The sequence below is a fragment of the Chiroxiphia lanceolata genome, chromosome 18 (assembly GCF_009829145.1).
Source record: "Chiroxiphia lanceolata isolate bChiLan1 chromosome 18, bChiLan1.pri, whole genome shotgun sequence".
Taxonomy (NCBI): Eukaryota; Metazoa; Chordata; class Aves; order Passeriformes; family Pipridae; genus Chiroxiphia; species Chiroxiphia lanceolata.
The window spans coordinates 4,697,513-4,722,154 of NC_045654.1; the positions used below are offsets into that span (position 1 = coordinate 4,697,513).

Below are 24,642 nucleotides of genomic sequence, written 5' to 3' on the forward strand. Positions count from 1 at the left end.
CAGCGGTGTGAGCGCAGCGCCCCAGTGCTCCCAACCGGTGCTCCCAACCAGCCGTTACCCGTCCCTGCCGGGCGCGGGTCTGGTATTCCCGGGGGACAGCGGGACGGAGGCTGATGCAGTGAGCGGGGCAGCTGATTCGGAGGCACCGGACAAAGCCTTTAGTGGTTGGCAGTGATGACCAGACATTGTTCTCAACATGACTTTCAGGAATTTACTGAGCGAGATTGCCGGCTCCGTGTGCCCGCGGCTCTGCCCTCAGCACTGCCATCCCTGCGGTCACAGGAGCCCAGCGGGGACCCGGGGCTTCCAAACACCTTGGGCAGAGAGGGCTGTGTAGGACCAAGGAATTTCTTGTAGGATCTGGTGAATAAACTGTTTTCGTCCCGGATCCTTAATGAAAGTTGAATACCAGCATTAAAAGCTGTAAAGAATGAGACAGAAATAAACAAGAAGTAACTATTCCTCACTTCTTTTCTTCCACGACGAAGTGGTGCATTATAAATGAGACAGCACTGCAACAATTTTCTAGTCTCCCCGGGCCAGCTTGCTTTCCAAACAAACACACAGCGAGACTCGATGGCAACCAGCAGACTGCCAGTCTGCGGCTCAGTGGTTGTTACGAGCTGCTGTGGGCTTTGAGAGGCCCCGATCCCTGTTGTGTTCCGCTATTCACGTGGCTGTTACGAGCTGAATCGCTGCTCTACTGGCTCCCAAAGGCACACCTGCCGCGGGTGCTGGACACTGGACGCTCCCAGCAGGAAAGCCCGGTGGCGCAGAAATGTCAGGACGCTGTTTTTCCCTCGCGAGTGCGAGCGGCAGCTTCCCCTGCCCGTGCTCGGTATGTCCCGGGCGCTCCGGGGCCGTTCGCGCCCCGCCCGCCGCCAGGGGGCGCTGCGGCGGCACAGCCCGGCTGAGGGCGGGGAGCGCCCGCCCCTCACGGCGGGGCCGCCTCAGGCTCCTCCTGCTCCTCCCGCCCCTCCTGCTCCTCCCGCTCCTCCCGCTCCTGTACCCCTTGGAGGCGGCTCCGTTGGGGCGGGCGAAGTTTCCCCTGCTGCCCGTTGCCTCCGTGTGCCCGGTCCTGCTCCCCTCGCCCCGCGGTCCGTAGCGCCCTCAGCGAGGTGGGAGGCGGGAGTTGCGGCCTCGGCCCCAGCCCCTCACGGCGGGGCTGCGGAGCAGCATCGTGTGGGTGTCGAGTGTTTGGCACAAAAATTCAGGGTATAATTATCTGCTGAAAGGAATTTCGTGCAGAAAAACCGCGGAAAAATTTTGTGGGTTTTTTATTGCCTTTGTGTTTTTTTGGGTTTTTTTTGTTGGTTGGTTGGTTGTTTTGGTGTTGGTTTGTTTGTTGTATGTTTTTGTTTGTTTTGGGGGGTTTAGATTTTGTTTGTTTTGATTTGGGTTCTGTTTGGCTTTCTTTCTGTCACGCCTTAAGCCAGGCTTATAGAAATACCCCCTTGAGATCTCACACTTACAGGGAGATGCCCGTCCATGAGTCCCGGTGCTTTCCCAGCCTCTGACTCCCCCCGAGGCCTTTGGAAGGCACAGGGTTCTGTGCACACAGAATTTCTCCCTGGAGTTCATTGTTTTCTTCATTTCTGTGTGCTTGTGAAGGAGAGAAGCTTAGTGTTAAAAAAGAAGTGAAAAGGAATCTGTTTGGTTAGCTCCTGATTGTGTTACCCTTGGTTATTAATTTGTTTTTAAGTAGGGGAACATAACTTGGAGTCATCCTTTTGTAGCACCTTTCTAGCACAGCTTTGTTTTAGGTAGGTACAGTTGTTACCTTAGGATTCAAATGGTTGTAACTTCCTTACTGTTAGATTTTTGTCAGCACATCTCAGGGCAGCGAGGGTGGGAGACACACACTCTTCACGTTGAACGTTTGGAATTGCGTTGTGCTGTTTGTGTGCACGTCACCTGAGTGGAATTCATGTCTTTAAGATATTGTATTTAGCACAGATCCATTTGATGGATGCATTACAAATAACAGGCACCAATTTATGCTTTGTCCAAAGCTGAGAGACAGCACAGCAGAACAGAGAGTGAATTTGTGCACTGCAGGCTTGGAACTACAGCCAAATGGAGAGAGTCAGGAGCAGGTAAGCAGTAAGAAGAAGCTACCATGTTAAAAGGCCTCAGCTGTATTTTATTTTTATTTTTAAATTATGGCATCTTAGGCTTTCCATGGGACAGAAGAAAGCTCAGTTATTCTCATAGGAGGCCTTAGTGGTCTCTGTGGAATACTTGCCTAAAAGCAAAATGAAATGAAACAAACACCCCACTCCCAAACCCATCATGGAACACAACTTTATGGGGGTTTAAATTATCATAACATTTAAACATAAAAATAATGTTCTTGACTGGAACACATTTGAACATACTTGTTGGCCCAACAACAGATTAATCCGTGGTGTCAGCTCTCTTATTCTTCCCGTGCTTTCATTTTCTAACTTCACAAGGGAGAAATGATCCATCTTTGACTCTTATTTTACGTAGTTGCCATAAATTCTCATGGATGTAGGCTGTCATCACTAAATATGTGCAGCACATGTGATGTTTCAAATTCAGGAAAATCATTAGATTTTCACATGCCTTAGACTTCAGTACAAAACTTCTGCCTGTTTTACCCAAGTTTGATTGTTTTGACTCCTTTGTGTGACGGTGCCATCGCATATGGTCAGATCAGGTTTGCCTTTGGAGCAGATGAAACAGTTTTAAAGGGAGTTGGCCCTAATAGGTGTGCAGGAACCTCGTGCATATTGAGCTGAACTTCTGGAGCTTGCATTGTTCCCATCACTCTGTGAAACCAACATTTTTTTCTGGCTGCAGCCATGTTTTCCCCAGCTCAGTTCAGGTGATTATTAGGGTGACTTTTCAGACTACCCTCTTCTGTTGTCTCTTCTGGAGCTCAAGAATGTGTCTGTGGTTCTAATGTGCAAATTCTCAGGGTGGTGGCAGTATTTGTTTCAGGAAAGAAGCTTCAATACAACTGGTTCAGCAAGTTTTATCTGGTTTGAGGTGTTTTTTATCCTTGTTTTCAGAAAATTACCAAGACAAAATGCTTAGAATTCATAAGAACACAGTTGTTATTTTTTCAGATTTTACATGTGAAAGCAAACCGTGTGATGGAAAAATATGTCTAGTTTTATTTTTTAATGATGAATATGTAAAAACAGGAAGAGATTTATAGGTTTTTTTGAGGAGAAACATATTTACTTAAGATATGAGTGAAATTAGGAAAAAGTTGCTTGTGAGAGAACATTTCATGTTAAAATGGAAAATTCTAACTTCAGTTCCCAAGTCCTCAAGAGAATTCTTCAGCAATAGATATGTTTGAGAATAAAAGGCAGAAAACCACGTTCAGATCTTCTCTATAAAGATACCTTGTTTGCACACACACGGGAGGGGAAGCACAAATGCATTTTAGTGCTTTTTCACTTCAGCTTTAGAGGAGAAAAGAATTGTGTGTGACATGATTGCAGTGAAATGTGTCTTTCTGCTTGTGTTGGGGAAACTTTAACATTAAAACTCCTGATAAAGAGACAATAAGTGTTTTGTCATTTTGTAGCTGTTCTGTGTGTGACTGGATACCTTTGTTAGAGACCAATTTATCGAAATAATGCCAATTCTTTGCTGCTAATGTGATTTTACACAAAATATCTCTCCTTTCCTTTTAAGTTCAAAATCCCTGAAGATGCAGGAAATCCAACAACCAGCTGGGCATCAAGTCCATGCAAGTGGCCAGGCTGTTGCTCCCCACTCTGCCAGACATGAATTCCAGGACAGAGGCCACGACAATCCCAGCAGAGTTGGGTGTGCCCAGAATCAAAGAAGAAGGTTAAAAAGTTTCCGGACCAGGTGATAAGTACAAAACGTATTTTTCCCTGAACAGAGCTAGAAAAGTCTGGTTTTAGTTGTACCAGTGCAGGCTGAGGCAGAAGTTTTTGCTCCTGGCCGTGCCAGACAGTTTTGAAGATGTCTTGTGGTAACTTGAGGACAAGCATTGCCACAGTCGGATTTCCTGTATATTTTATTTTCTAATGCAACGTTTAAAAAAGGCTGTTTAACAGTATTCTGTGATACCCTGCCAGGTGTAATGTTTCCTCTTGCTCTCCTCTAGTGTTTTTTTTACTTCTTTTGTTTGTCCAAAGAATCTCGACAAAGGTGGGATGTAATTGTTTAGAGATTAAAGCCTATTATTTGTTGAGCAACTGGAGCTGATGGAGCAGCTCAGACCTGCTGAAAGAGAGAGGCCCCGTGCACGGCTGTGCTTTAATTAACGTGTGAGGCCTTTGGTGCTTATTGGGGCCCTCCGTGTGCCAATTAACTCTTAAATCCACCGGAAAGAAAAGGAGGGAAGGTTACAGTGTCACAGCAAGGCATTAGTGAGCTGAGAGGGGCTGGGAGAAGCAGAGCTGCTGTGGGGGAGGTGGGAACAAGAAAGATGTGGTTGCAGGCAGAGCTAAACATTAAACTGGCTCAAGTATTCTGGACTCAGCTGGTTGACTTTGAGAGAAAGAGTGATGTTACCGCTTCTAAATCACGGTTAGCCAGCACCCTGCTCAGTGGTGCCACTGGCTGTAAGTGGAAAACGTTTTGGCTACTGAGCTTTCCTAAAGTATGTCCCATATAAAGCCTTGCAATGATACCTGGGCCTCTGTTTATGCCTGATGAATTTTTCTGTTACAGATATCATCTCTGAAAACCAAACCCTTAGTTTTATTACTGAAACTAAAATAAAAGTTCTTATTTTTACTACTGCCTGGGAATTTGCAGAGGAGGAGTACAAAGGCAACTAACCTTTCCTTATATTCCAGACATCTAGCAAGGAAATTCTTCTATCTGTGGGCAAAAATGACATTTGGACAAGTTCTCCCTTCCAAAGCCAGGTAGATAAAATTACAGAACTCAAGGGTGGGTTTCTTTTCTTTTTTTATTTAATGGCTTACTGGTAAAGCATTGGGCTAAGAGAGTTCTGCCTGCCAAGAAAGTATCTGGATGTAGTTGGAGATCACTTGAAGGTTTCCTTTAAGAACCCTTCTTGCTCTTGCTTTTTCCTTTAACAATCATGGTAAAACTTTACTAACTGAATTCATAGGAATTGTGGTGTCTCAATGAAGTTGAACTGTATGTGCATATAACTAATGGGGTATGATTTGTGATTCCTGCTTTAAATTTGACCATTTCTCAAAGGTATGATGAGAGAGATCTGAAAATTCAGTTCATTTTACTGTTTGCACTGTTCTTGATGTGCATGTTTGGTGCCTGGCTGACTTGGAAATACCTGTGGCAGATAATCCCTTTCTGTTGTTGGTGTTGTGTGAGCTGCTGAAACCCAACACTTTTCTTGCCTTGCTTCAATTTGCATGTTCATTCTTGCTTGACCACACCCTTGGGAACTGGAGCAATTCCCAGTGGGAAGAGCTGCCTTTGCTGCATTTGGAATAAGATCAGGCCCTTAGTGATTCAGTTTCATTACACTGTATCAAATATATTCTAGCTTTGCCTTAGTTGGTAAATGGAAGTTGCCCTGTGAACCTCACCATCCTTGATGTCCCATCTACTGCACTGGCAGTACTTTGGCTGCCTATAAATTCAGGACAATGATTATTTGATTTCTTTTTTTAGAAGTGGAAATACATTTTACAAAGATCATCAAGGAACATAAGCAACAATTAATTGCCTTTTTAGATTTAGAAATCCCTAGTTCTCCACAGCTTTTATTTGCAATGTTCTGTTTGTTAATGCACCAAGTCCAAAAAAATAACATAGCTCATTTCTTCTTTCTTTCTTTTTTTTTTTTTTTTTTTCCCTTTTCTGCTTGAGTGTTTGGAATGACTTAGCAGCTTGGCTTGGGGTAGGTGGCTGTGAATTGCACCTTGGGAGAGGATTGATATGTGTTCACCAAGGGACCTCTTGGTATTCTGGGCCTAATCCTGCTGTTATTAAAGACGTGACCAATTTCATGGAGCTGGTGGGATAGTTAAGATCAAAAGTGTCAGGCTGGGCTTGTGTGCTTTTTGTTTGTTAGCTTGTGTGTTTTCATGGTTCTTTCTGTTTACCTTCTCTCCATCAGAAATACAAAGAGGTGAGAAATATTTTGAAAGGATTCATACTCCAGTTGATGAGATTTTATGTTCTTAGGTTGCTGCTCAGGTCATCTTGACCACATGGAAAAGTGTTGGAATATTAGATTATGACCATTATTTTTAGTTAGGTGAGCAAAATCCCGATTCCTGCATGCAGATCTTGCCATATTTGAATTTTTAGTTGTTCACAATTCAGCTGAAATGTGCCATCACTTCTTACCTAGCCAAATGTGGTAATTAAACCAGGGTATAAAAGCAGAGACTGTTCTGCTGAAGTTAAAGAATTTGAAGGTCATATGTAACTTGTGAATGCATTTTGAGCATGGCTCAGCATCCACTGGGAGGAGCAGGTACATGAACAGATGAACAGCTTCATTTTTGGCACAGGTGATGTGCAACTGGCTGAAGGAGCTCCTGAGCCTATTTAAGTGTTCTTTGGGAAGATTTAAAATTTGCTGTTTCTGAAACACAATGGAAACATCAAAGCATTATAAAATCTGATTTAAGTTTTGCATCTGTTTCTATACGTAAAATATTTTGTGTTAAAATAGCAAAGAGCAAAACTACCAAGGAAAATACATGTATTGTTATTAACTATCCTGGTTGTTTGAGTAAAACACTGAACTGGGGATAAAATATGCAAGTTATTCATGTGTCTGAAGTCAACTGGCCCTCGGATATTTTGCAAGTTAGGAACATCTGTCTTATTCCTTGCCTTTATGTGAAGTGTTTGCAGTCAGTAAACTGATTGATTCTTGTCATATTCACAGAGTCTTGGAATAAAGTGTCATAGTGGGGTAGTGGTTTTAAGTGCAGTTAGGTGTTGTTAGGCTAACCAGGCAAGGCTGGAGAAGAGGTACTGTAATCTTCATTAAAAGTGATTTGTGGTCACTCTGGAAACCTGTGTGAAGTTTCCCACGTCCAAATCTTTCAACTGTTTAGATCCTTTCATGACCAGAAGATTCTTCAAAAAACTTTTGGCCAGTGGAAGGAGTGGTGGACAGTTTGCAGAGAGAGGAAGCTCAGCCTCAGAGCAGAGAACCACTACAGGTTTGTGAAATGACTTCCCTTTGGGGGATGTGTGTGTGAGAAATTTTCCTTGGGTTCTGAAGGAATTATTAATACCAGTAAGCAAGTTACAGCCCTGGTACCTCCAGACCAAGAGCAATGTCTTCATTGCTTATGTCACATTTTTCTCACCCTGCCTTTTTTGTTGCTGTTGTCTTAGGATGAAGTCAAAATTCCCTTTTCAGCATATCTTTAGAGTGCAACTGAACTTGAAAGAATCCTACCTGTAGACATTGGTGGCTGTTTCACCAAATGGCACTGTTCTCCTTTTTCAGGCATTTCCTCTGTAGTTGGATACTCAAGGCCTGGAGAGCCTATGTGTGCCAGCAGCAAGGAGAGAGGAACAAACACTGTGTTGCAGAGTCTCATGGTAAGTGAAGTGATGGTAACTGGGCATAGTGAGATGGGAGTTTTCAAGGGGAACATTCCCCCAGAATCTCTGTCCCCTGTGCTCCCCCAGGCCCTGGCAGGGCAGTGCTTCCAGGAGCAGATGGCTGGATCTGGCAGGGGGATTCCATGTGAGGCACTGTGGTGCAGCTACAGAGTTATTTAGGGATGCCACTGGATAAGCTTAAGGGCCTCTCCATCTGCTCTGGATTGCAGTGTTTGTTTTTGAGGGGGTGGTTTGGTGGGTTTTTTTCATCTGTTTGGTTTTTTTTAAACTTAATGTGTGTTCAAATAGATATTTTTTGATAGAACATATTACTGGAATTCTCTATCGACTGTGGCTACAGCCATTAGATAATAATTCCCTGTGGTATTAACTGCACTCATTTTACCTGAATTCACTGTTCCTTCCAACCTGTGTCTTACAACTGAAGAGAAGACCAAGCTTTTGAAGTGCTTCTGGTCTTATTGTTTAGATTCTTTGCTCTGCAATGGATTTGTCTTGGAGCTGTCTGTACTGGTTGCAATGGTTTTGTTCTGAGCTGATTTGAAAATAAGTTAACTGCTCTCCTTGCACATGAATGTAGCCTCAGACTATCCCAGAGCCTGGCACCTTTGGACACAAACTGACAGGCCATTTAGACTTCCTTTCTCACTGAGTGAGGCCAGAGTATTTACAGCAGAAGCTGTGTGTTACTTAGTCATAGAAAACCGTGCCCTGGTTTAAGGTAGGTTAAATGTTTGATTCACAAGGAAATCTTAAAAAAAAGTTTGGGGTTTTTTATGTGTAAGTGTGAAGGGACATAGAATCAATGATGTTTTCTTCTGACAACTTTGCTTCAATAGTGTCAGTTCTGACCAGCCAGCCTGCTGTGAGGAGAAAATGCAGCACACTGCATAAAGTGGTAAACTGGAATTTGTGACACCACTTCTGTTTTTAGCTGCATGACCAGCCTCCTAAATAAACTTGGCTTGTTTCTGGTTGATTTCTCTGCTTGTACTAGACAATAACTCCTGAAAAGCTACTGATGAACCTGATGAACTACTTTTTTTTTGAAAACGAACCAAAGAAAATCCTGTAATTCTTACCCACTAAGGTCATTAGTGAGTATTGTCATACATTATATACCCTGTAAGCTCTGAAGACAAAGCAATGCCATTGTCTGATGTTCACGCTGCTCTGAACTGGTGGCATGGATGGTGCTGTCAGCGATTCTGGGGCTGGGCAGTGTGACACCCTCACCCTGGATGAGCTTCCCTGTCATTTCACGGCTTCCCACGAGGTGTCCCTGCAGGTTGAGGGGACAGGAGTCAGGGACAGTGGTTCAAACGTGCCAGATTCCTGCGTGAACTTAAGGTGCTGTCTTTTTTTTTTTTTATTGTGCACAGCAAAGAAGCAAAAGTTGCTCAGGACCTGGCAGTGCTGGCTGGTTTATGTTGATGTTCAAAGGACAAAACGTGGGATGCAGTCTGTGGCACTGGCATTCAGGGAAAGAAGCTGTCTGCGGTAAGGATGGGGTGGAAATGGGCAGAGAGGCACTGACCATGAGGCCGTGGCTTTTACCTGGGTTCTGTTACCTTTTCCTGCAGTGACTTTGTTCCATCTTCGAATTTATTTTTTTTTAATTATTTTATTTTTCTTTTTGGTGTGTGTGAGTTCTGGCACACTCACAGACTGAATTTAAGAGACCTTAAGCAGCCTTCCAATACCCAACAGGAGCCTACAGGAAGGCTGGAGAGGGACTTTTTGCAAAGGCATGCAGTGAGAGGACAATGGGGAATGGCTTTAAGCTGAACAAGGTAGATCTAGATTGGATATTAAGGAAAAACTCTTTAACATGAGGGTGGTGAGATCCTGGCACAGGTTGCCCAGAGAAGCTGTGTCTGCCCTATCCCTGGAAGTGTTCCAGGCCAGGTTGGACAGGGCTTGGAGCAACCTGGTCTAGTGGAAAGTGTCCCTGCCCATGGTAGGGGGTTGGAATGAGATGATCTTTAGGATCCCTTCCAATCCACGTTGTTCTTTGAGTCTATGAAAAGGTTGTTTTTCATACCTTTTTCCAGTGAGAAGAAGGTGATTCCTTGCACAGAATTATGGCACCTGTGTTTGAACATGTCTGTAACATTGTTTTGGCAGCGTTTCATGGGCAGTGTGGAGAAGACAACACTACCAGAAATGCACTGGACATCAAATGAATATTTTGGCTCTGCAGCACTGGGCCCAGAGCCTGCAATTTCGAGTAAGTCCCAGGAGCTTCAGCTACTGCTGAATGTTTTTAATGTTTAAGTTGCACACGTGTGAAAATGTTGAAGATGAATAAAAATTAGGCCTTGTATTAATTTACTTTGCAAATTGTGGTACTTGTGGTGGAGTGGCATATCAGGATGTGAGCAAATGGAATGAAGCTGCATCTGGGCAAGTTCAGGTTGCAAGTTCATTGCTCATGGTTTTCACCTTCAGAACTTGCATGGAATTTCCTATTGCCTCTGTGTTCTTCCTCTTCTCTTCTTTGTTCTAGTTCCCTAATCTTGTCTGTTTTTTCTCCTTACTGCCCTCCCTCCATTCTTCTGTCAGGCTTGGTTGCAGTGGCGAGAGCTGTATTTGTACAGCCAGAATGAGAAGCAGAAGGAGACCAGGGCAGTCACTCACCATCGGCACTGGGAATTGAGGAGGTGCCTGGGAGCGTGGCTGGGATACTTAAACCTCCACAGAGTAAAGAAACGTCAGAATGGTGAGTGAGGACAGAACAGGGCTCAGCCCCTTTGCTTAGGGCACAGTGATGGGTTTTTCTGTTCTAGGAGACACTGCAGTGTCTCTGCCCAACAGCTGATGAGATGCAGCTTGGGCTGCACACTGTGACAGGCTGGCTGAGGTCACACACTGAACTGCAGGGAAGATCACCTGCTTTCCATGTGATTTAAGAGAAAATGCTTTACTGTTCCCTTGATGAAAACTTGCACATTGTCTATTATATTCTAACTAGGATATCTGTAAGAAGGATGTATTCAGGACTTTGAGCAGTCAAATCTCAACTCATGCAGGATGGTAAAGGTTATATTACACCAGTTCTTTTGCTTCTTTCCTTGAAGTCACTGGAATGAGTTCAGATATTTGTGTGAATTGCCTTTTGATTGGTGGCAGTGGAAAAGAATCCAGCTTGGATAACTAGGAACTAGTGCTAGGAGTATACTGAAATGTGACCAAGCTTGTGTGTGTTGCACAAGTGACACAGTGTCTTAACTTGCCCTTCTTAAGTCAGTACAGTAGGTCACTGCCTTAAAACTGCCTTTGTGATCAATAGGAGGAATATAATCCATAGCTGAGTGTTAATGGGAATTCTTGCCACCATTTTTCAGTGTTAGAGCTCCTGTCACTTCAGAACCAGTGGCTTAGATGCCGTGATCTCACCTGACACAAAAGAGCAGGAGTATTTTGTGATTGTTTTCCAGAGCTGGCCCAGGAGCTCCACCGGAGCCGGACACTCCGGCGCTGTTTCTCCGACTGGCGGCTGTTGTTGGAGTGCAAGAGAAGAATTCATGCTCACCAAAGGGACTTGGAAAAACAAGCAGCAAGGATTGCCTTATGGAGAGTCTTTGCACACTGGAAGCAGTGTATCCCATCTGTATTTACTCTCTAGCACAGACAGGTTAAAAGCATTCCCGCGGGGGAAAGATCCAGTTAATAAGCAGGAATGTTGTGCAGCAGTGTGGGTGACAACAAGCATGTTATCATTAGAAAGATGTGTAATGCCATACTAACAATTAATTAACCTTGTGCAATTACTGGATGTTAGCATGTTGACACCTAAGAGCCTGCAGAAGATAATTTATGGTTGTGGAGGAATTCCTTAACAGTGAATCAGAAATCTGTTGTGATAAGCCATCAAAATCTAAAAAAACCCTGACTTTAGTCAAAACTTCTGCTGATAACAGTGCTGGAAATTCAAATATTGCAGGTCATTTAGATGGAGATGTAGTGCCCCTCTGTGGGAGAAGGTTGTGTGTGTATTGGGACGGATGTCTCTGTGTAAAAGATGCTTTAACTCAGTGGCAGATGTTGTGCTGCGTGTGGAGGAGTCTCGGCAGTGTGAGCTGGCTGAAGAGCACTACAGACATCACCTGTTGGTAAGAGCACTGTCATGTGGCAGGTGGAAGGAGCTGTGGGGAGTGTCCCTGTAATGCTGACAGTGGTGTGGGTGTTCAGTGGGAGATGCCATAGAGAGTTTGGATTGGACATCAGGTTTCTAAATTTTAACTGTTCTGGAATCTGGCAGTTGAATAAGAATGGGGAAACCGTGCTGCTCTCTGGAACAATTATTATTCCACTTGGGAAGCTGGAGAAGTGACAGTTTGTGAGAGGAAATGAATGCCTTGCTTTGATGACAAGTTCGTGAATCCTGGCTATTGCAAGGAATAGCATCAAACATGCATTGTCTGTAAGGAGCAGCCAGCTCTAAACTTCCCTGATTTGGATTACATAAAAGTTGTGTATGTTTCTTATTGTTACAGAAACTTGGCTTTAAGGGTCTTTGGCAGAATGTTGTGAACACTCGTCTTCAGAGAATGAGAAAAAATCTGTCACACCGTCAGCACCAAGTTACAGTGAGTTTGACTCTTGTTCTTGTGTTAGTGTTTCTTGAGCTGGCCTATTGGCTTCCACTTTCACCTACAAAGTACTTTTTTATTACAGCAGTGGCTTTGTTCCTAAATACTGATAAGCACAGAAAATCTCCTGTGTGAGTCAGCTGCCACTCTTAGATACGTTAATTTAGTTTTCAGTTTCCTTACGTTTATGGTGATTTTTTTTCTTTTACCAGAAAAATTCATAGCAGGTTATTGAACAGGTTTGGTATGTGAAGCAGTGCAGGAGGCAACCAGTGCAGTATGCAATTTCAGTAGAACTTTAATAATTTAGTTCTCTGCGTTCTTCTCCTCACTTGATCTCTATGTTTGTTTTTTTTTCATCTGTCTTGTTTTATTTCAGGTGCTGCAGAAGTTCTGGAACCGTTGGAAGTCCCGTTTGGAAGAGAAGGAGGAAGAACAGCAGCAGGCCTTGACATTAGTGGCTCATGTCCGTTATAGGTAGGCAGAGAAATGTCAATATAAACTTGTACAAATGTGGAATTTGTGGGCCTTTGCTTCTCTTTTAAGGTCTGGTAATACTTTGTGAGCATGACCATCTTGATGCCAATTGCTCTGATATTTTCTATGAGTAATGAACAATTTACATCTCCTGCTTCTCTGTGGAATGTGAGAAGGAGATTTGTTAAGATGAACTCTGAGGCTTGTTTGGGTTTAAGAGCTGGACTGTATCAGAGTAATGATCTATCTGCTGCCTGATTTCTAAAGAAGGCTTGCATGATTTGAAAAAGCAAGTAACTGTGTAAGCTGTAGGTGAATTGGCTGTTTGACTGCCATGAAATCAGTGTGTTTTTCTGAAGGAATTCTCTCCTGTGCTGACATTCTCCCTTTTTGCCTGCAGGAGGGTGTTGATGAGATGGGTGTTTGACACGTGGCTGCTGAAGGCCAACAAGTTGCAGGAGGATCGAATGGGGGAGGAGAGGGTAAATGTAACTCTCTTACCTGACCTTGCTTAGAAAATGGAGGGGGTGATTCTTTAGTCACTGTCTGTGAACATGAATTAGCATGAGATGGACTTGGATGTTGTAAATTCCCTGTTCCCTGGTGGGAGATCAAGTCAGGGGAAACTCTCACACTGTCATTTTCATAGTTACTTCATTGAAACGATAATAGTAATTAAAGGACCAACCCCAGCCTATTTAAGAAGTCCAGGGTTGTGCTGACAAATTAGTTGCTTCTAGATAGGTGTCCATAAAGTTCCTTAAGGAGTCCTTCATTTCCTAAGATGTGTGTATGTATGTAATCCTGGAATCTTTTTATGTAGCAGCCACTGCCTCCTTTTATGTGGTCTGTTACACAACTCCAAGTTTTTGGTAGTGTGGGTGTTCTTGTGCAGATATGGCTGGCTCTTGGTGGTGGGAGATTATCAGCTCTTGTGAATTCAACACAACTGGTTTCTGGGGCTTATCAGTTCTTGGGAGCCCTTCACATGCTACTTACCAGTTTGTAGTTTTTCCATCTTTACTCTGCTGTTTCTGGTGACAGTTCATCCCTCCACATGCACACAGGGACCTGTAGAACATGTTAAATAACCTCACAGCAAAGGGCCTTTGGTGGTGTGTCCACTGCTGTTCAGCCTGAGGAGAGGAAAACAGCATTGGACAGTTCTGTGCATGTCATCTTTAAGGATTATCTTCTGTTTGTAAGTGTCCTGTGTCATGTATTCGTTGCCACCTTCCTTCCACCTTAGGCTGTGCTTCATTTTGAAAGGCAACTGTTGCACTGTTTCTGGCGCTCCTGGCGCAGAAGAGCAGCGGCAAGTTTGGAGGAGCAGGAGGCCTTAGTTCGTGCCAGAGATCACTACAGTAACTTCCTGAAGCTGAAGGCCTTCTGTCTCTGGAAGCAAAGTACTCAGGAGAGAAAAACAGAGTAAGGAGATTTTTTTAAGAAGGGAAAGTGATTTGAATTGGCCCTGTGGTGGCCTACTGAGGACAAACAGCATTTAATTCATGATGATGCTGACTCCTTATTTGTGCTTGGCAGTCTGCTAGTTTGTGTTTCAGTAAATGACTTACTGAAAATAACAAAGGTGGACTGAAGTCTATGCTAGAAGGATTCAGTAACATGGATTGCATTGTAGGAGAAATAATTATTTTTCTTACAGGAGGCTCAGGGAGGTGCAAGCCTTAAGATTTCACTGTTCAAAGTGTCTGCAGAAGACTTGGAACAAGTGGAGGGAGGTGAGAAAGTTAAGAGAGGGGGAAGAGCTTAAACTCTTTATTATGTTCAGATTGCTTGTACCCATATGGCTAGAAATTAAATTGTTTATTTTAAACACTAGTCATTCCTAAGCTCTCCTCGCTTTCCAGGTGGGTAAAACTAGTTCAGTGTGGGTGGAACAGTAGAGGGAAGGGAGGGAGCTCTTTGTCTACTTGTTCATGTGTTTAGATATGGTGAGAATGGGATTATAGTTTAGATGCACCTGAGAATGTAACCAGAGTCAGGTGATGAAATTGTCCCTACCCAGTACTGTGTGTATCCTTCTCAAAACTTTAAGTTAGAAGTTTGCAGCCAGGCCTGTAGTTTTGTGCAGGTTGTAGCAGACCCTGTCACAGGGTACTTTTATGCTGGGCCTTTTCCTTACCATGATGAGTTGTACCAGGTGTGCCAAACAGCATGTTGTGAGAATCTATGAGAAATGTTACAGTTGGCACTTGTATGTTGGTGCAGACCTGTTAACTTGAGTGAATTGAATCAGTCTTCAAGAGGATTCCTACAAAGGGCAGGAAGAAAAACCACCTCAGCTAGACCTTTTGGAGGAATAGCAGAGTGCAGCATCAATTTGAGTGAAAACCTGTTAGAACAAGATAAAGAATTGTTGTTTCCCCTGAGACTGGGAATGGCACTTTTCTCTCTTCTCTCTGTCACTACCTGTTTTCCCTCCTTCATGTCTATGTATTTTTTGAGTTCTTTCCCCTCCCTCCTTGCAGTATGTGGGACATCAGCGTGAGAAATGGAGGAAGTTGGTGCGAGCAGATCTGCACTATCGGCAGACGTTGCTGGGCAAGACCTTGGCAGCCTGGAAGGTAGGAGGGGATGTCCTTTTCTGTGAGGCACTTGTCTGGGTGGGCTTAAGTGTTCCAGTGAGAGCTGAAGAGCTGCCACACTGCTTCACTCCAGGCACCAAGTGTGCAAGGTAGAATGCAGGCTGCTGTAGTTAGGGCTGTATAAGCTCTAGCACTGCTTTGTGGAGCATAACCAGTGTAATCTCGTGGCTTTGATGGAGGGTATATTGTAGGTAGCAGTAACTGGGGTGCGTTGACTGCTTGTCACAGAAAAGCAGCATTTGATTTCAGTGACTCTAAGCATTTTTTTTCCCACTGTTACTCTCCTGAGCTGCTACTTGGACATTCTAGATGTTTCCTCTCCTCAGAGGTGTTAACAGCTGAGGGAAATTTACCTCTCAATGCTTTTTTTTTTTTTTTGCAGAGTTACCAACAAAAGGTACGGAGTGTTCTGTACCGAGTAGCTGAAAAGGAGGAAGAGCACACCAGACTGCTGCTGGGGTGAGCCTTTCCTTGGGCAGTGTGAGAGGAGGGACTGCACTGCAGGCAAATTCATTACTTTCTTTCACTGCCACCTTTGTAACTTTTTGAGTGTTCAGTGCTGGGAGTTGACTCTGCCATTCGTTAGTATTTCCATGCAGGTCATCCAGTTAAAAGAAATCAACCTCTTCCTGTTTGCTTGGACTTTTTTTTAAATCTCTGTTTAGTCCTGTGGGATTCAGCAGGCAACAAACTATATTGTTCCCTGCTGTGCATGAGTTCTGTTATGGTGTAGAAGATGTAGAAGCTGCCTTCCATTACAGCGAGGAGAGTGATTAAAGATATTACCACACTGCGTAGGCTGTAGTTACTTTAGTTTTAATTACCTTACTTGTCTTAATGCTATACAACTTGAGTCACTTGCAGAGCCTGACTGGCTCTGGATTTCAGTGTTCTGTTTTGCACTGCCTTCTCTTCAGCAGAGATCTGAACAGGCAGAAGGTGATTTGCATGACTGAGTTTATGGAGGCAGCTGGTTTTGGGTTCCCTTGTGAGTAGGAAGGTGCCAAATAAACAAGTGAGAATCGTTCTTAATGGGTTTTGTTTGGTTTTACATTTTTTGTGTATTTTTGCCTTCAGGCAGCTTCTGTGTACATGGAGAGAAAATGCCCTTGTTCTTATACATGAAGCCAAGGCAACTGCTCGGGCAGATGAGCACTACAGGAGGGCAGTCCTGTTGAAGGTAGGGTGTGCACAGCAGCTGCCAAGGGGTCAGTACAGGTGCTGGTTCAGGGCAGGGGTCAGGTAATGCAAGTAGAACAACCAAAAACTTAATCTGAGAGTCACTACTAAGAAAGGCCTGAAAACTGAGAGCCTCGTCTTGTTTTTACAGGTGTCTCTGAAACTTGTCTAAGTGAGCCCGTGGTTTTTCCTCTTCCTTTCTTTCTCCTCATATTTTAGCAGGAAGGGAAAAACAGTATTATGATGTAGCATAGCAATACTGGTGAGATGGAACAGGAGGGTGGGTGGATGGAAAAGAAGAAAGCCTTGAAAAATGCCAGGGGGACCCTCTGAAATACTGCTATGTTTAATTTGTGGGAAATTTTCACTGTCTTGCTGAGCCTTATGTGAAAAATGAGATGAAAATGGTTCTGTTGGCAACAATGGGGAGTATTTTGCTTCCCCTTCCATTGCAGTGCCAGGCTGTGTCCCATGCCCTGTTTGCATGCTGTGTTTAGGTGTTGCTGCAGTGGAGACACACGGCCTGGCTGCGAGCACGTCACCGCCAGGAGAAGGTGACAGCTGTGATGGAGGCCAGAAAACACCTGGATACAGGTGAGCTGATGGAGATATTGATCTCTCAAAAGACCTTGTTATCTGTGTACGGGCCAAGGTCAGTCTGTTGTGTCATCTGTGCAGATGAAGTGACTGGATGGTCTGTTAGCTTACAAAGGTCATCCCCAGAGAATGGAGAATGACCTGGGACTCCAGTGATCTGCTGAAGGCAGCTTGTGTGGCTTTTGCCTCTCTGTTGGTTCCTTGTCTGTATAAGGGATGGTAACACTTCCTTCCTCAAAGCAATTTTCCATTACTAATTTTGAGAAGCTCAGACATCTGTTTTGAGGGCAGTGCAATATTACTGCATCAAGGCCCTCAAACTCTGCAAGCATTTTCTTGGTACCAACCACATTCTTGACATGAGGACTCTGAAGCACAGAGGGCAAATGATTTCCCAAAGCTTACAAAGAATGTAAGTGGCAGCAGGGAGGACTTACAAGTCACTGCTCACTGTCTGTTACCTGAAGTGTTTCACAATTATTCCTTACAGTGAATACTGTCAGTGCTGAGTATTGTCCATGTTGAGCATTGCTGAAACAGTCTGGAAGAGCAGCTGATCACTTGATACTCTGAAATTAATAGTCTCCTTTTGGTACATGAGTTAATTTATCTTCTCCTAACAGTGCGTTTACAGACCCTGTTTCTTCACTGGAAGGAATTAATGAGGGAATGTCTGATGCTGAGGGCTCAGCACCACAGGGCAGTACAGCATCACCAGCAGCACCTGCTCCACAAGTACCTGGGGAAATGGAAAAATTATCATCAGCAGTGCCTTGAGAAAACGGTGAGAAGGATCAGCAACCTCCCCAGCCTGTGGGAAGTGACGTGTGGAGGAGCAGCCATGTGCCCTGGAGAAGGGAATGACAGTCTTGGCTGAGGAGGAGCATGACAGCCTTATGTGCTGAGGAGGAAGGAACATGCCTGTGCCTTGCCTGAAGAAACGATAGAAGTAACAGACTTAACAAGAGATGACAAGCTGAGCTTGCCATGGGTGGGACATTTACTGTGAATCCAATCCTGGCTGGACTCAGATACCTGCAAATGGGGTTACACTGTAGGGCATGTGGGTGTTGAGGGTGACCTCAGCAGAACAAAGGGAGGCTGATAAAGCCTGTTTGGTAGCTGTTCTGCTCTAGTAGCATTTGGCTCAGATAAATGAGGTTTGCCTGCAAGTGACTCACTGTTTTGGTTGCCTTACAGCTGCTGCAGAGACGGGGAGATCAGCTAATGACTCACAGACTTTGCTCTGCTTCCTTCTCTTGCTGGAAGGCACGGGTAAGGAATTTTCCCCTGGGGAGATCCCTAGCTCCTTTCTAATCCTTATCCATTCTTCTCCATCACGTTCTGTTTACACAAGGACCAAAAAAAAATTATTTAAGCATTTTCAGGATTTTTTGGTTCTACTAGCAGAGACACACCTTGCCATAGACTGGGTGAACTGAGTAGGTTTTTCTGCTCTGGCTCTGCCAGCATTTCCTCTTTGGTTGATGCTTTGGCTGGTGTGGGGTGTGTGAACTCCTAACCTGGTTGCTGTGCATCTTTTTTCCCCTGACAGCTGTTGCAGCAACAACGGGAAAAGCAGCAGACAGTGCAGGCACTGTGGCACTGGTCCCTGTCGGTGCAGCGGAAGGTGAGGGGTTTGTGGGGCAGGGGCAGTGAGGTTACAGATGTGCAGCTCAGGGGCAGGTCTGACTGCAGTCAGCACAGTGCACACTGAGTATCTGCTTCCTGTCATCTTTGGGGTGCTGTACGTTATTTTGGGATGCTGGAAAACTGTCCTTAAATTGTCTTAGCCAATTAAAAAATGTACATGTGTTTTACCCCATCCAGCCTCAGCCTGACTTAAATCCCTGTCCCTTTGTCCTTGTGGCAGTGTCCTGTTGCTGTAGCTCTGTCAATTCCTATCCTGTGGAAGGGAGAGTGTTCCTGTCTGCAGGGGGAGTCCCTGGCCTGGAATCCGTGTGTAACACTCCCAGCTCTCTCTTGTTCCTGTTGTAGGTATTTGATGCTTGGCTCACATTTGCCAAGGAGCAACAGGAGAAGAAAGATGTCAATGAAAAAGGCACAGGAGTTCACCACACGAGTTTTCTGAGAGAAGGTGGAATCTGGGCCTTGAGAAACCCCAGTGGCATGAAACAGTTGGAGGATCAGCTCCATGCTCAGCACCAGCTGAAGGTGAAAGAGAGAAGTGTTTGCTCAGATACATCCAGAACTGGGCTGCTCTGGTCTCTGCTCTGTGTGGGGATGTGTTTGTGTGTGTGTGCATGTCTGTATCTTGGAGCCCCACATCCCAGCTGTTGTTTGGATCCTATATACACTTTTGCCCGTGGTGCAAAGCATTTCATTCAGCTGAGACTGGAGCACTTGACACTCATGTTGCTAATTGGGAACCTTTCTTAATGGAACAATTTCAAAACTGACCAAGTCCTGCCATAGACAATATTCCTGGATGAAACCTCTGCATGTGACTAGGGTCTGGTCTCTAAATTCTGTGCCAGAATGAAGCATTAGAGGCTGCATCTGATTCTGTGTTAGCTTTAGCTCTGCTTGTACTTTCAAATGTGGGTTTATGTCACTTCTGCCTTTGAATATGAGCCCAGCCCTGTCTGTGAAAAGGAAGATAGGGATGCCTGTATTGATTGCTCTCTTCCTGCTTCTGGGCAGCCTTCCCAGCTCTATTCCAGATTTCCAAGACACCAGTTGTTCCATTTGCTGTAATGTGCAGCTTTCCTTGCTGCAGAAGTACCCAGTTGTTCTTGCCCAAATGTTACCACAGGAACCTCTTAATTTAGCTGCTATGGCTGTGAGGTCATCAGAAATCTCAGTTCCTTCTGCAGTGTCCTTCTCTCTGGGGGATGTGGTCTTGCTCCTGCTTTGAGCCACCAGATCTCTGCTGTTCTCTGTGTTGGCAGGCAGCCCACAACCCTCCCCACTCCGTGTACTGCTGTTCCATGCTGTGGAAACAGAAGGCTCTCTCCAAGAAATTAAATAAACCTTTTTCTTTTCTGCCACCTCTGAAGAAGCAGGTGACATTTGGGAGGCCTGATGTTAGTCCTGAGACAAGAGGACATTCAGCAGAGGAAGAGCCATGGCCTTCAAAATGCAGACATCTACCACTGCACCCTGCTGATGGGGGCTCAGTTCTCAGTGATCTGTGAGTGTAAACTTCTAGTTCCTCCCCCATTTCTCTGGCATATGTGTAGCTTTGCATATATGTGGTCCATCTAAGTGTGTCTCATTTTTGTGTTTACAAGTTTTCAGACTGATGACTTAGTTTCATGCACTCTCCTTAACTCTTTCTCTGACCCTGCATTATATGACTGGTGGTGTAATTACACAGGAGCTGCTGTGAAATGCAAACATCAGCCCACACATAATGAAGGAATTTGTGACTTTATATTTGCATATCAGCAACAGGTAGAATCAGCTCAGCTATAGACCTTCACTATGCGTTTCTTAAGATACAACTGAATTCAGGAGTGTTGGTTATTTGTCATAGGAACAGTTACACAGAGGAACATTTGAAAGATATCTGTTGTGGGCCTTTGGCCATCAGGATTGCTTATCTTGCCCAAGTCACCTAGAGCTGTCACTGAAGCCATGTATAAGCTCTGATGAAATCATAAACATCGAGATCCTGGCTCTACAGAAGCTGAACTCTCATCTTGCCCCTTTCTTTTCCCTGGGGAAGCTTTTCCTTAAAAAAAATCCTACTGATCACGGGGCAATTGCAAGTAATAATCTTCCATGAAGCTTCTCAGTCCAGGACAGGAGCCCTACAGAGAAATAATATGGTAACTTCACATTGCTTTAAGCTTGTATGTGCTGCCAAAAGAAGTGTTTCTGCCCTGTTTAGTTGTGTCCCTTCCACCACTCCCTGTGTTGGCACAACCATTCACATGGTGAACCAGATTGTCACATTAATACAGGTGGAAATTTAGTCTGTAGGAATTGCTATTGTGTGCAAGGGGAATGTTGCAGAGCAGGTATGAATGATGAAACAGGACTGTTTCTTTAGCTGCAATATCAGCTTATGCCAATTTAAAATAATCCTGAATCTGGGGCATTATTCTGTTTTTCTTTTCAGAAGTGGTATTCAACGAGCCAGGTTACCACCACGGAGGCCTGACTTCCTTCTGGAGTCTCTAGAAAGCAAGGAACTGCTGGGACCTCCTTTTGCTAGGTAGAGAATCTATTTTTAAAAGTAAAGAAAAGAGGGTGACTTACAGTGGGCATAGTGAGACAGCTGCCTGGGGAGCTGTATGCAAGGGAATGACAAGATTCTCCCTTTTTTCCACTGACTGCAAAGGACAAGACCAACAGGTTGCACTGTATAGTGACCTCATCCTCCTTCTTTTACAGGTCAGAGGTGCCTTTTCAGCAAAAATCTGTGAATAAATGTTCTGCACAGAGTGGGAACTTACTGCAGACACCTCACCTGGAGGAAAGCACCTGTAAATGCCTGTCTCAGACGGGCAGTGCTGCTCATTCCTGTCCTGTTCCCTCTCTCCCACATGCTGCTCTCCCCTCTCCCCCACTGTGGACAGCAGATGTGCCCCGTGCTGGGCAGGGCCCAGAGCTCTGGTCTCCTGCCTCTTTCATGCCCCAAATGAAAGCTGGATCAGAGAAGGTGAGTGCACTGCTGAAGGAACAATCAGTGTGTGCACTGGGCTGCTGTCGGGAGCTTGTTGCTGTGTTTTCCTGTGGCTCTTCTGAGCTGCCCAGCTGGATGCTGAGCTGTTCTTGTTCAATCTGTCATGTTTAAAGCTGACCAAATGCACTGCCTCTGAATGCCCAAGAACTGTATATCCCCAGTCTGAAGCAGTCCACGTGTGTTGCACTGTAATTCAGGACTTTTTTCCCGGTGGTCTTCCTACCCAGATCTTTTCCTGGCAACTGACTTGAGGGCCTGCCCCTTCAGAGCTCAGAGCAGTTACAGTTTGCCATCCAGATTTACAGGGATTTAAGAATAACTCAGTTTAGGAGCAGAGGCTGTGTCTGAGAGGCTCAAAAAATTGGAATTCAGTTTACCTGCAAGTCAGTGCTTGCATTTTAAACTCCCTTGTTCCACACAGAATGGGAGTGTTAATATTGATGTGATGTCTCTATGCTAGAAATTAAAGAGCCCATTTTTTAAGCTCTGCTTCTTCTGTGGCACTGTATGAGAGGGGCTGAGTGACTACAGGGGTTGTCTGAGTGGGAGTAGGTCAGGGGAATCCTACTTGTAGGGCTTAGTCAAGAAAACCCTTTGAGGAAAAACCCAGTATCCTTCTGACCTTGTAGAGAGGAGATCAGCCTGGGAGTGGTCACAAAGGAGCCCATTCCCAGGAGTCCCAACAGAACTCAGTGGGGAAGTTGCGACCAAATTTGCAGCCACATCTGCTGTCACCTGAAGACTTGGTGGGACAGTGGAGTCACCAAACTGCAGGTAGGTCCTCAGATCCCAACTGTATAGCAACTGTACATCCTCCTCTCTAATCTATATGAGACTCCAAGTGAACTCCCCAAAATGGACAGGAGACAAGGCAGTCTTGTATGCCAGCATCAGGAGGGAAAGGGTGTCAGTGTTCCTTTTTGGGATGGTAATATAGTGGTGTGGATTCTGCTGAATCTGGGGGCTAAAGCCCTGTTCTAGGGATTGAAGGGGGGTAACTGCTTAGGGTTGGCTTCTTTTAGCAAGAATGTGTTCAGGTGCTGGGGCAGAATTTGCTTCAGGAGGGAAGAGTTCACTCCGTAAGGCTCTCTGAGAGCTCCCTGTACTGACAGTGTGGGTGTAACAGGGGCAGGTGATGTCCAAGCACCTCTCACTGGGGTGTTTTTAAAGACATGAGGGCATGAAATTTCTGTTCTGCAGGACTAGACTTTAACTACCTAATTACTTCTAGACTAGATATAAACCACTAAATCCTGAATAGGCCAAAACCAGTGTTTGTAGTACTAAAGCATTCACTAGAGCATTTCTTATCTGGTGTGTATTCAAAGTGAGCCTTCAGAGCTTGTACTGCTCTCTCACTGTACCTGACCTTTTGGGTGAACAGGTACATGTCACAGGGTAACAAACCATGTGAGAAGGACTCAGGAGGGTTCAATTTTTCCTGTCTATTCAAAATGTTTCCTGTTTCTTTGATAAGAAACAGTGGATGTCTGTTCTACTACCATTGCTTGTGCCTTGTATCTTCCATTCAGCTGAAGGGGAAGAGAGGGAGCACAGTTCCAGAGAAGAAATGGTGTTGCAGAGAAAGGTGGAGGCTGAACTCCGACACATCCAGCAGCAGATGCAGTACTACTACAGCAGGAAGCTGGAGCTCAAGTATGTTCAAAGGCCCTTTAGCCAGCCTTTCTTTGTGTTGTCAACTCAATGCTGCACTATTTGTATGCATCTACCCTGAAAATAGTCTGTTCACAGTAGAACTGTGAATGGAACAGAGAAAAGTTCTAGAGATTTTTATTTTCTCCTTTTGAGTTCAGTCCAGGTGAAAGGGAGTATGTGCATAACTTCTTCTGTAGTCAGCAAGTGGTTTAATTATACCTTTGGCAGGTCTTTGAGAAGCAAGTCAGAGGTATCATGGTGTAATCTGAAGGCAGGATAAATTAACTGGGCAGAGCAGCTGAAATTTAGCTTTTAGATCTTTTATCAAGAGGAATGAAGGCTGAGCTTTTCCAACTGTCAATTAAAAAAAAATAAATATGGCTGGTATTTGATAACTGCTCCACTAGAACAAGAAAACATTTACAAAACTGCTCAAAAGAAAATGAGGCTTGGAGGGGATTTAACTGTCAGGAAAGGAGGAAGTCAGTGACCAGGACATGGAGACAACAGTTTTCAGGTTCCTCTACTTTCCAGCATCCTTTTTTCTTTTCACTTTTTTTGAAAGATTTTAACTATTCACAGGCTTGAGACAAAAAATTGGGTGTTATTGCAAGTATCAATTGCAAGTCTAAGTTGGCTTAGACTGTTGAGCTCTTAATTGGAGTAAGAATCCTTCTAATCCATTTTATCAGGTCCTGTCAGCAGCAGGCACAGATTCTGCAGCAGTGGCTGGAACTGAGCTCAGGACCAGGAGCCCGAGCTGGTGTGCAAGGAGTTCAGGAAGAGCTGGGCCAGGTGTGTACAAATCAAACTGAAGCTACAGAAGTGATTATCACTATGCTCTGCACTCAGCCTAAAGGCTGATGGCAGCTGTGAAGAACTGTGTGCTAAGCTGTTGGTAAAATGCCAAGGGAAGGGAAACTTGTGGGCAGAAGTGGGCTGATGAGAACAGGCTCTGGGAATGCTTCTTCCTGTTTGTTCAGAAATGCAACTCCAGCTCCAACAGACCTCTCTGAGGCTATTTCCAAGCTACAGATCAGGCTTTCGTAGATTCCATCTCGAAATTTTGTCTGCAGTCTCTCAAAGACAGTTTCCCTGTGTGCAGCCTGCACCTGCACTACTCCGAGTCCCCAGGTTCATACACCAGGTGTGGGACTGCTCTGGTACCTCTGAATCCACAGCCAGTACCGAGCTGTTCCCCAGGGACACATCCTGTCCCTTAACTGCTTCTAAGTGGGATAACACAAAAGAAGAAAAATCCTAGAGCAGTCAGAAGGACTGAATGCTGCCTTGCTGTACAAACAGCTCATGCTCTTGCCTTCCCTTGCAG

The 24,642-nt window shown here is 44.6% G+C and overlaps 1 protein-coding gene across 7 annotated transcripts in view; it reads left to right on the plus strand.

Moving 5' to 3' along the window:
* Positions 1-24,642, plus strand: part of SFI1 (SFI1 centrin binding protein) — a 30,046-nt gene that overhangs the window by 498 nt on the left and 4,906 nt on the right. Inside the window, exons 1-30 of one of the 7 annotated variants that reach the window (XM_032705732.1) lie at positions 1,081-1,097; positions 2,013-2,096; positions 3,676-3,855; positions 4,815-4,886; positions 7,029-7,136; positions 7,430-7,524; positions 8,931-9,048; positions 9,676-9,778; positions 10,114-10,270; positions 10,989-11,150; positions 11,593-11,663; positions 12,048-12,140; positions 12,523-12,620; positions 13,021-13,102; positions 13,870-14,048; positions 14,284-14,359; positions 15,110-15,205; positions 15,609-15,685; positions 16,304-16,406; positions 16,903-16,999; positions 17,626-17,786; positions 18,203-18,277; positions 18,558-18,632; positions 19,001-19,177; positions 20,023-20,156; positions 21,090-21,185; positions 21,365-21,632; positions 22,286-22,430; positions 23,189-23,312; positions 24,005-24,107. In XM_032705732.1, coding sequence (XP_032561623.1) covers positions 2,077-2,096; positions 3,676-3,855; positions 4,815-4,886; positions 7,029-7,136; positions 7,430-7,524; positions 8,931-9,048; positions 9,676-9,778; positions 10,114-10,270; positions 10,989-11,150; positions 11,593-11,663; positions 12,048-12,140; positions 12,523-12,620; positions 13,021-13,102; positions 13,870-14,048; positions 14,284-14,359; positions 15,110-15,205; positions 15,609-15,685; positions 16,304-16,406; positions 16,903-16,999; positions 17,626-17,786; positions 18,203-18,277; positions 18,558-18,632; positions 19,001-19,177; positions 20,023-20,156; positions 21,090-21,185; positions 21,365-21,632; positions 22,286-22,430; positions 23,189-23,312; positions 24,005-24,107 — 3,345 coding nt within the window. In that variant the 5' untranslated portion in view covers positions 1,081-1,097; positions 2,013-2,076. Of the gene's footprint in view, positions 1-1,080; positions 1,098-1,170; positions 1,269-1,739; positions 2,097-3,675; positions 3,856-4,814; positions 4,887-7,028; positions 7,137-7,429; positions 7,525-8,930; positions 9,049-9,675; positions 9,779-10,113; positions 10,271-10,988; positions 11,151-11,592; positions 11,664-12,047; positions 12,141-12,522; positions 12,621-13,020; positions 13,103-13,869; positions 14,049-14,283; positions 14,360-15,109; positions 15,206-15,608; positions 15,686-16,303; positions 16,407-16,902; positions 17,000-17,625; positions 17,787-18,202; positions 18,278-18,557; positions 18,633-19,000; positions 19,178-20,022; positions 20,157-21,089; positions 21,186-21,364; positions 21,633-22,285; positions 22,431-23,188; positions 23,313-24,004; positions 24,108-24,642 lie in introns of those variants that run through there. The other 6 variants (XM_032705733.1, XM_032705730.1, XM_032705734.1 and 3 more) reach the window with 6 other exon arrangements.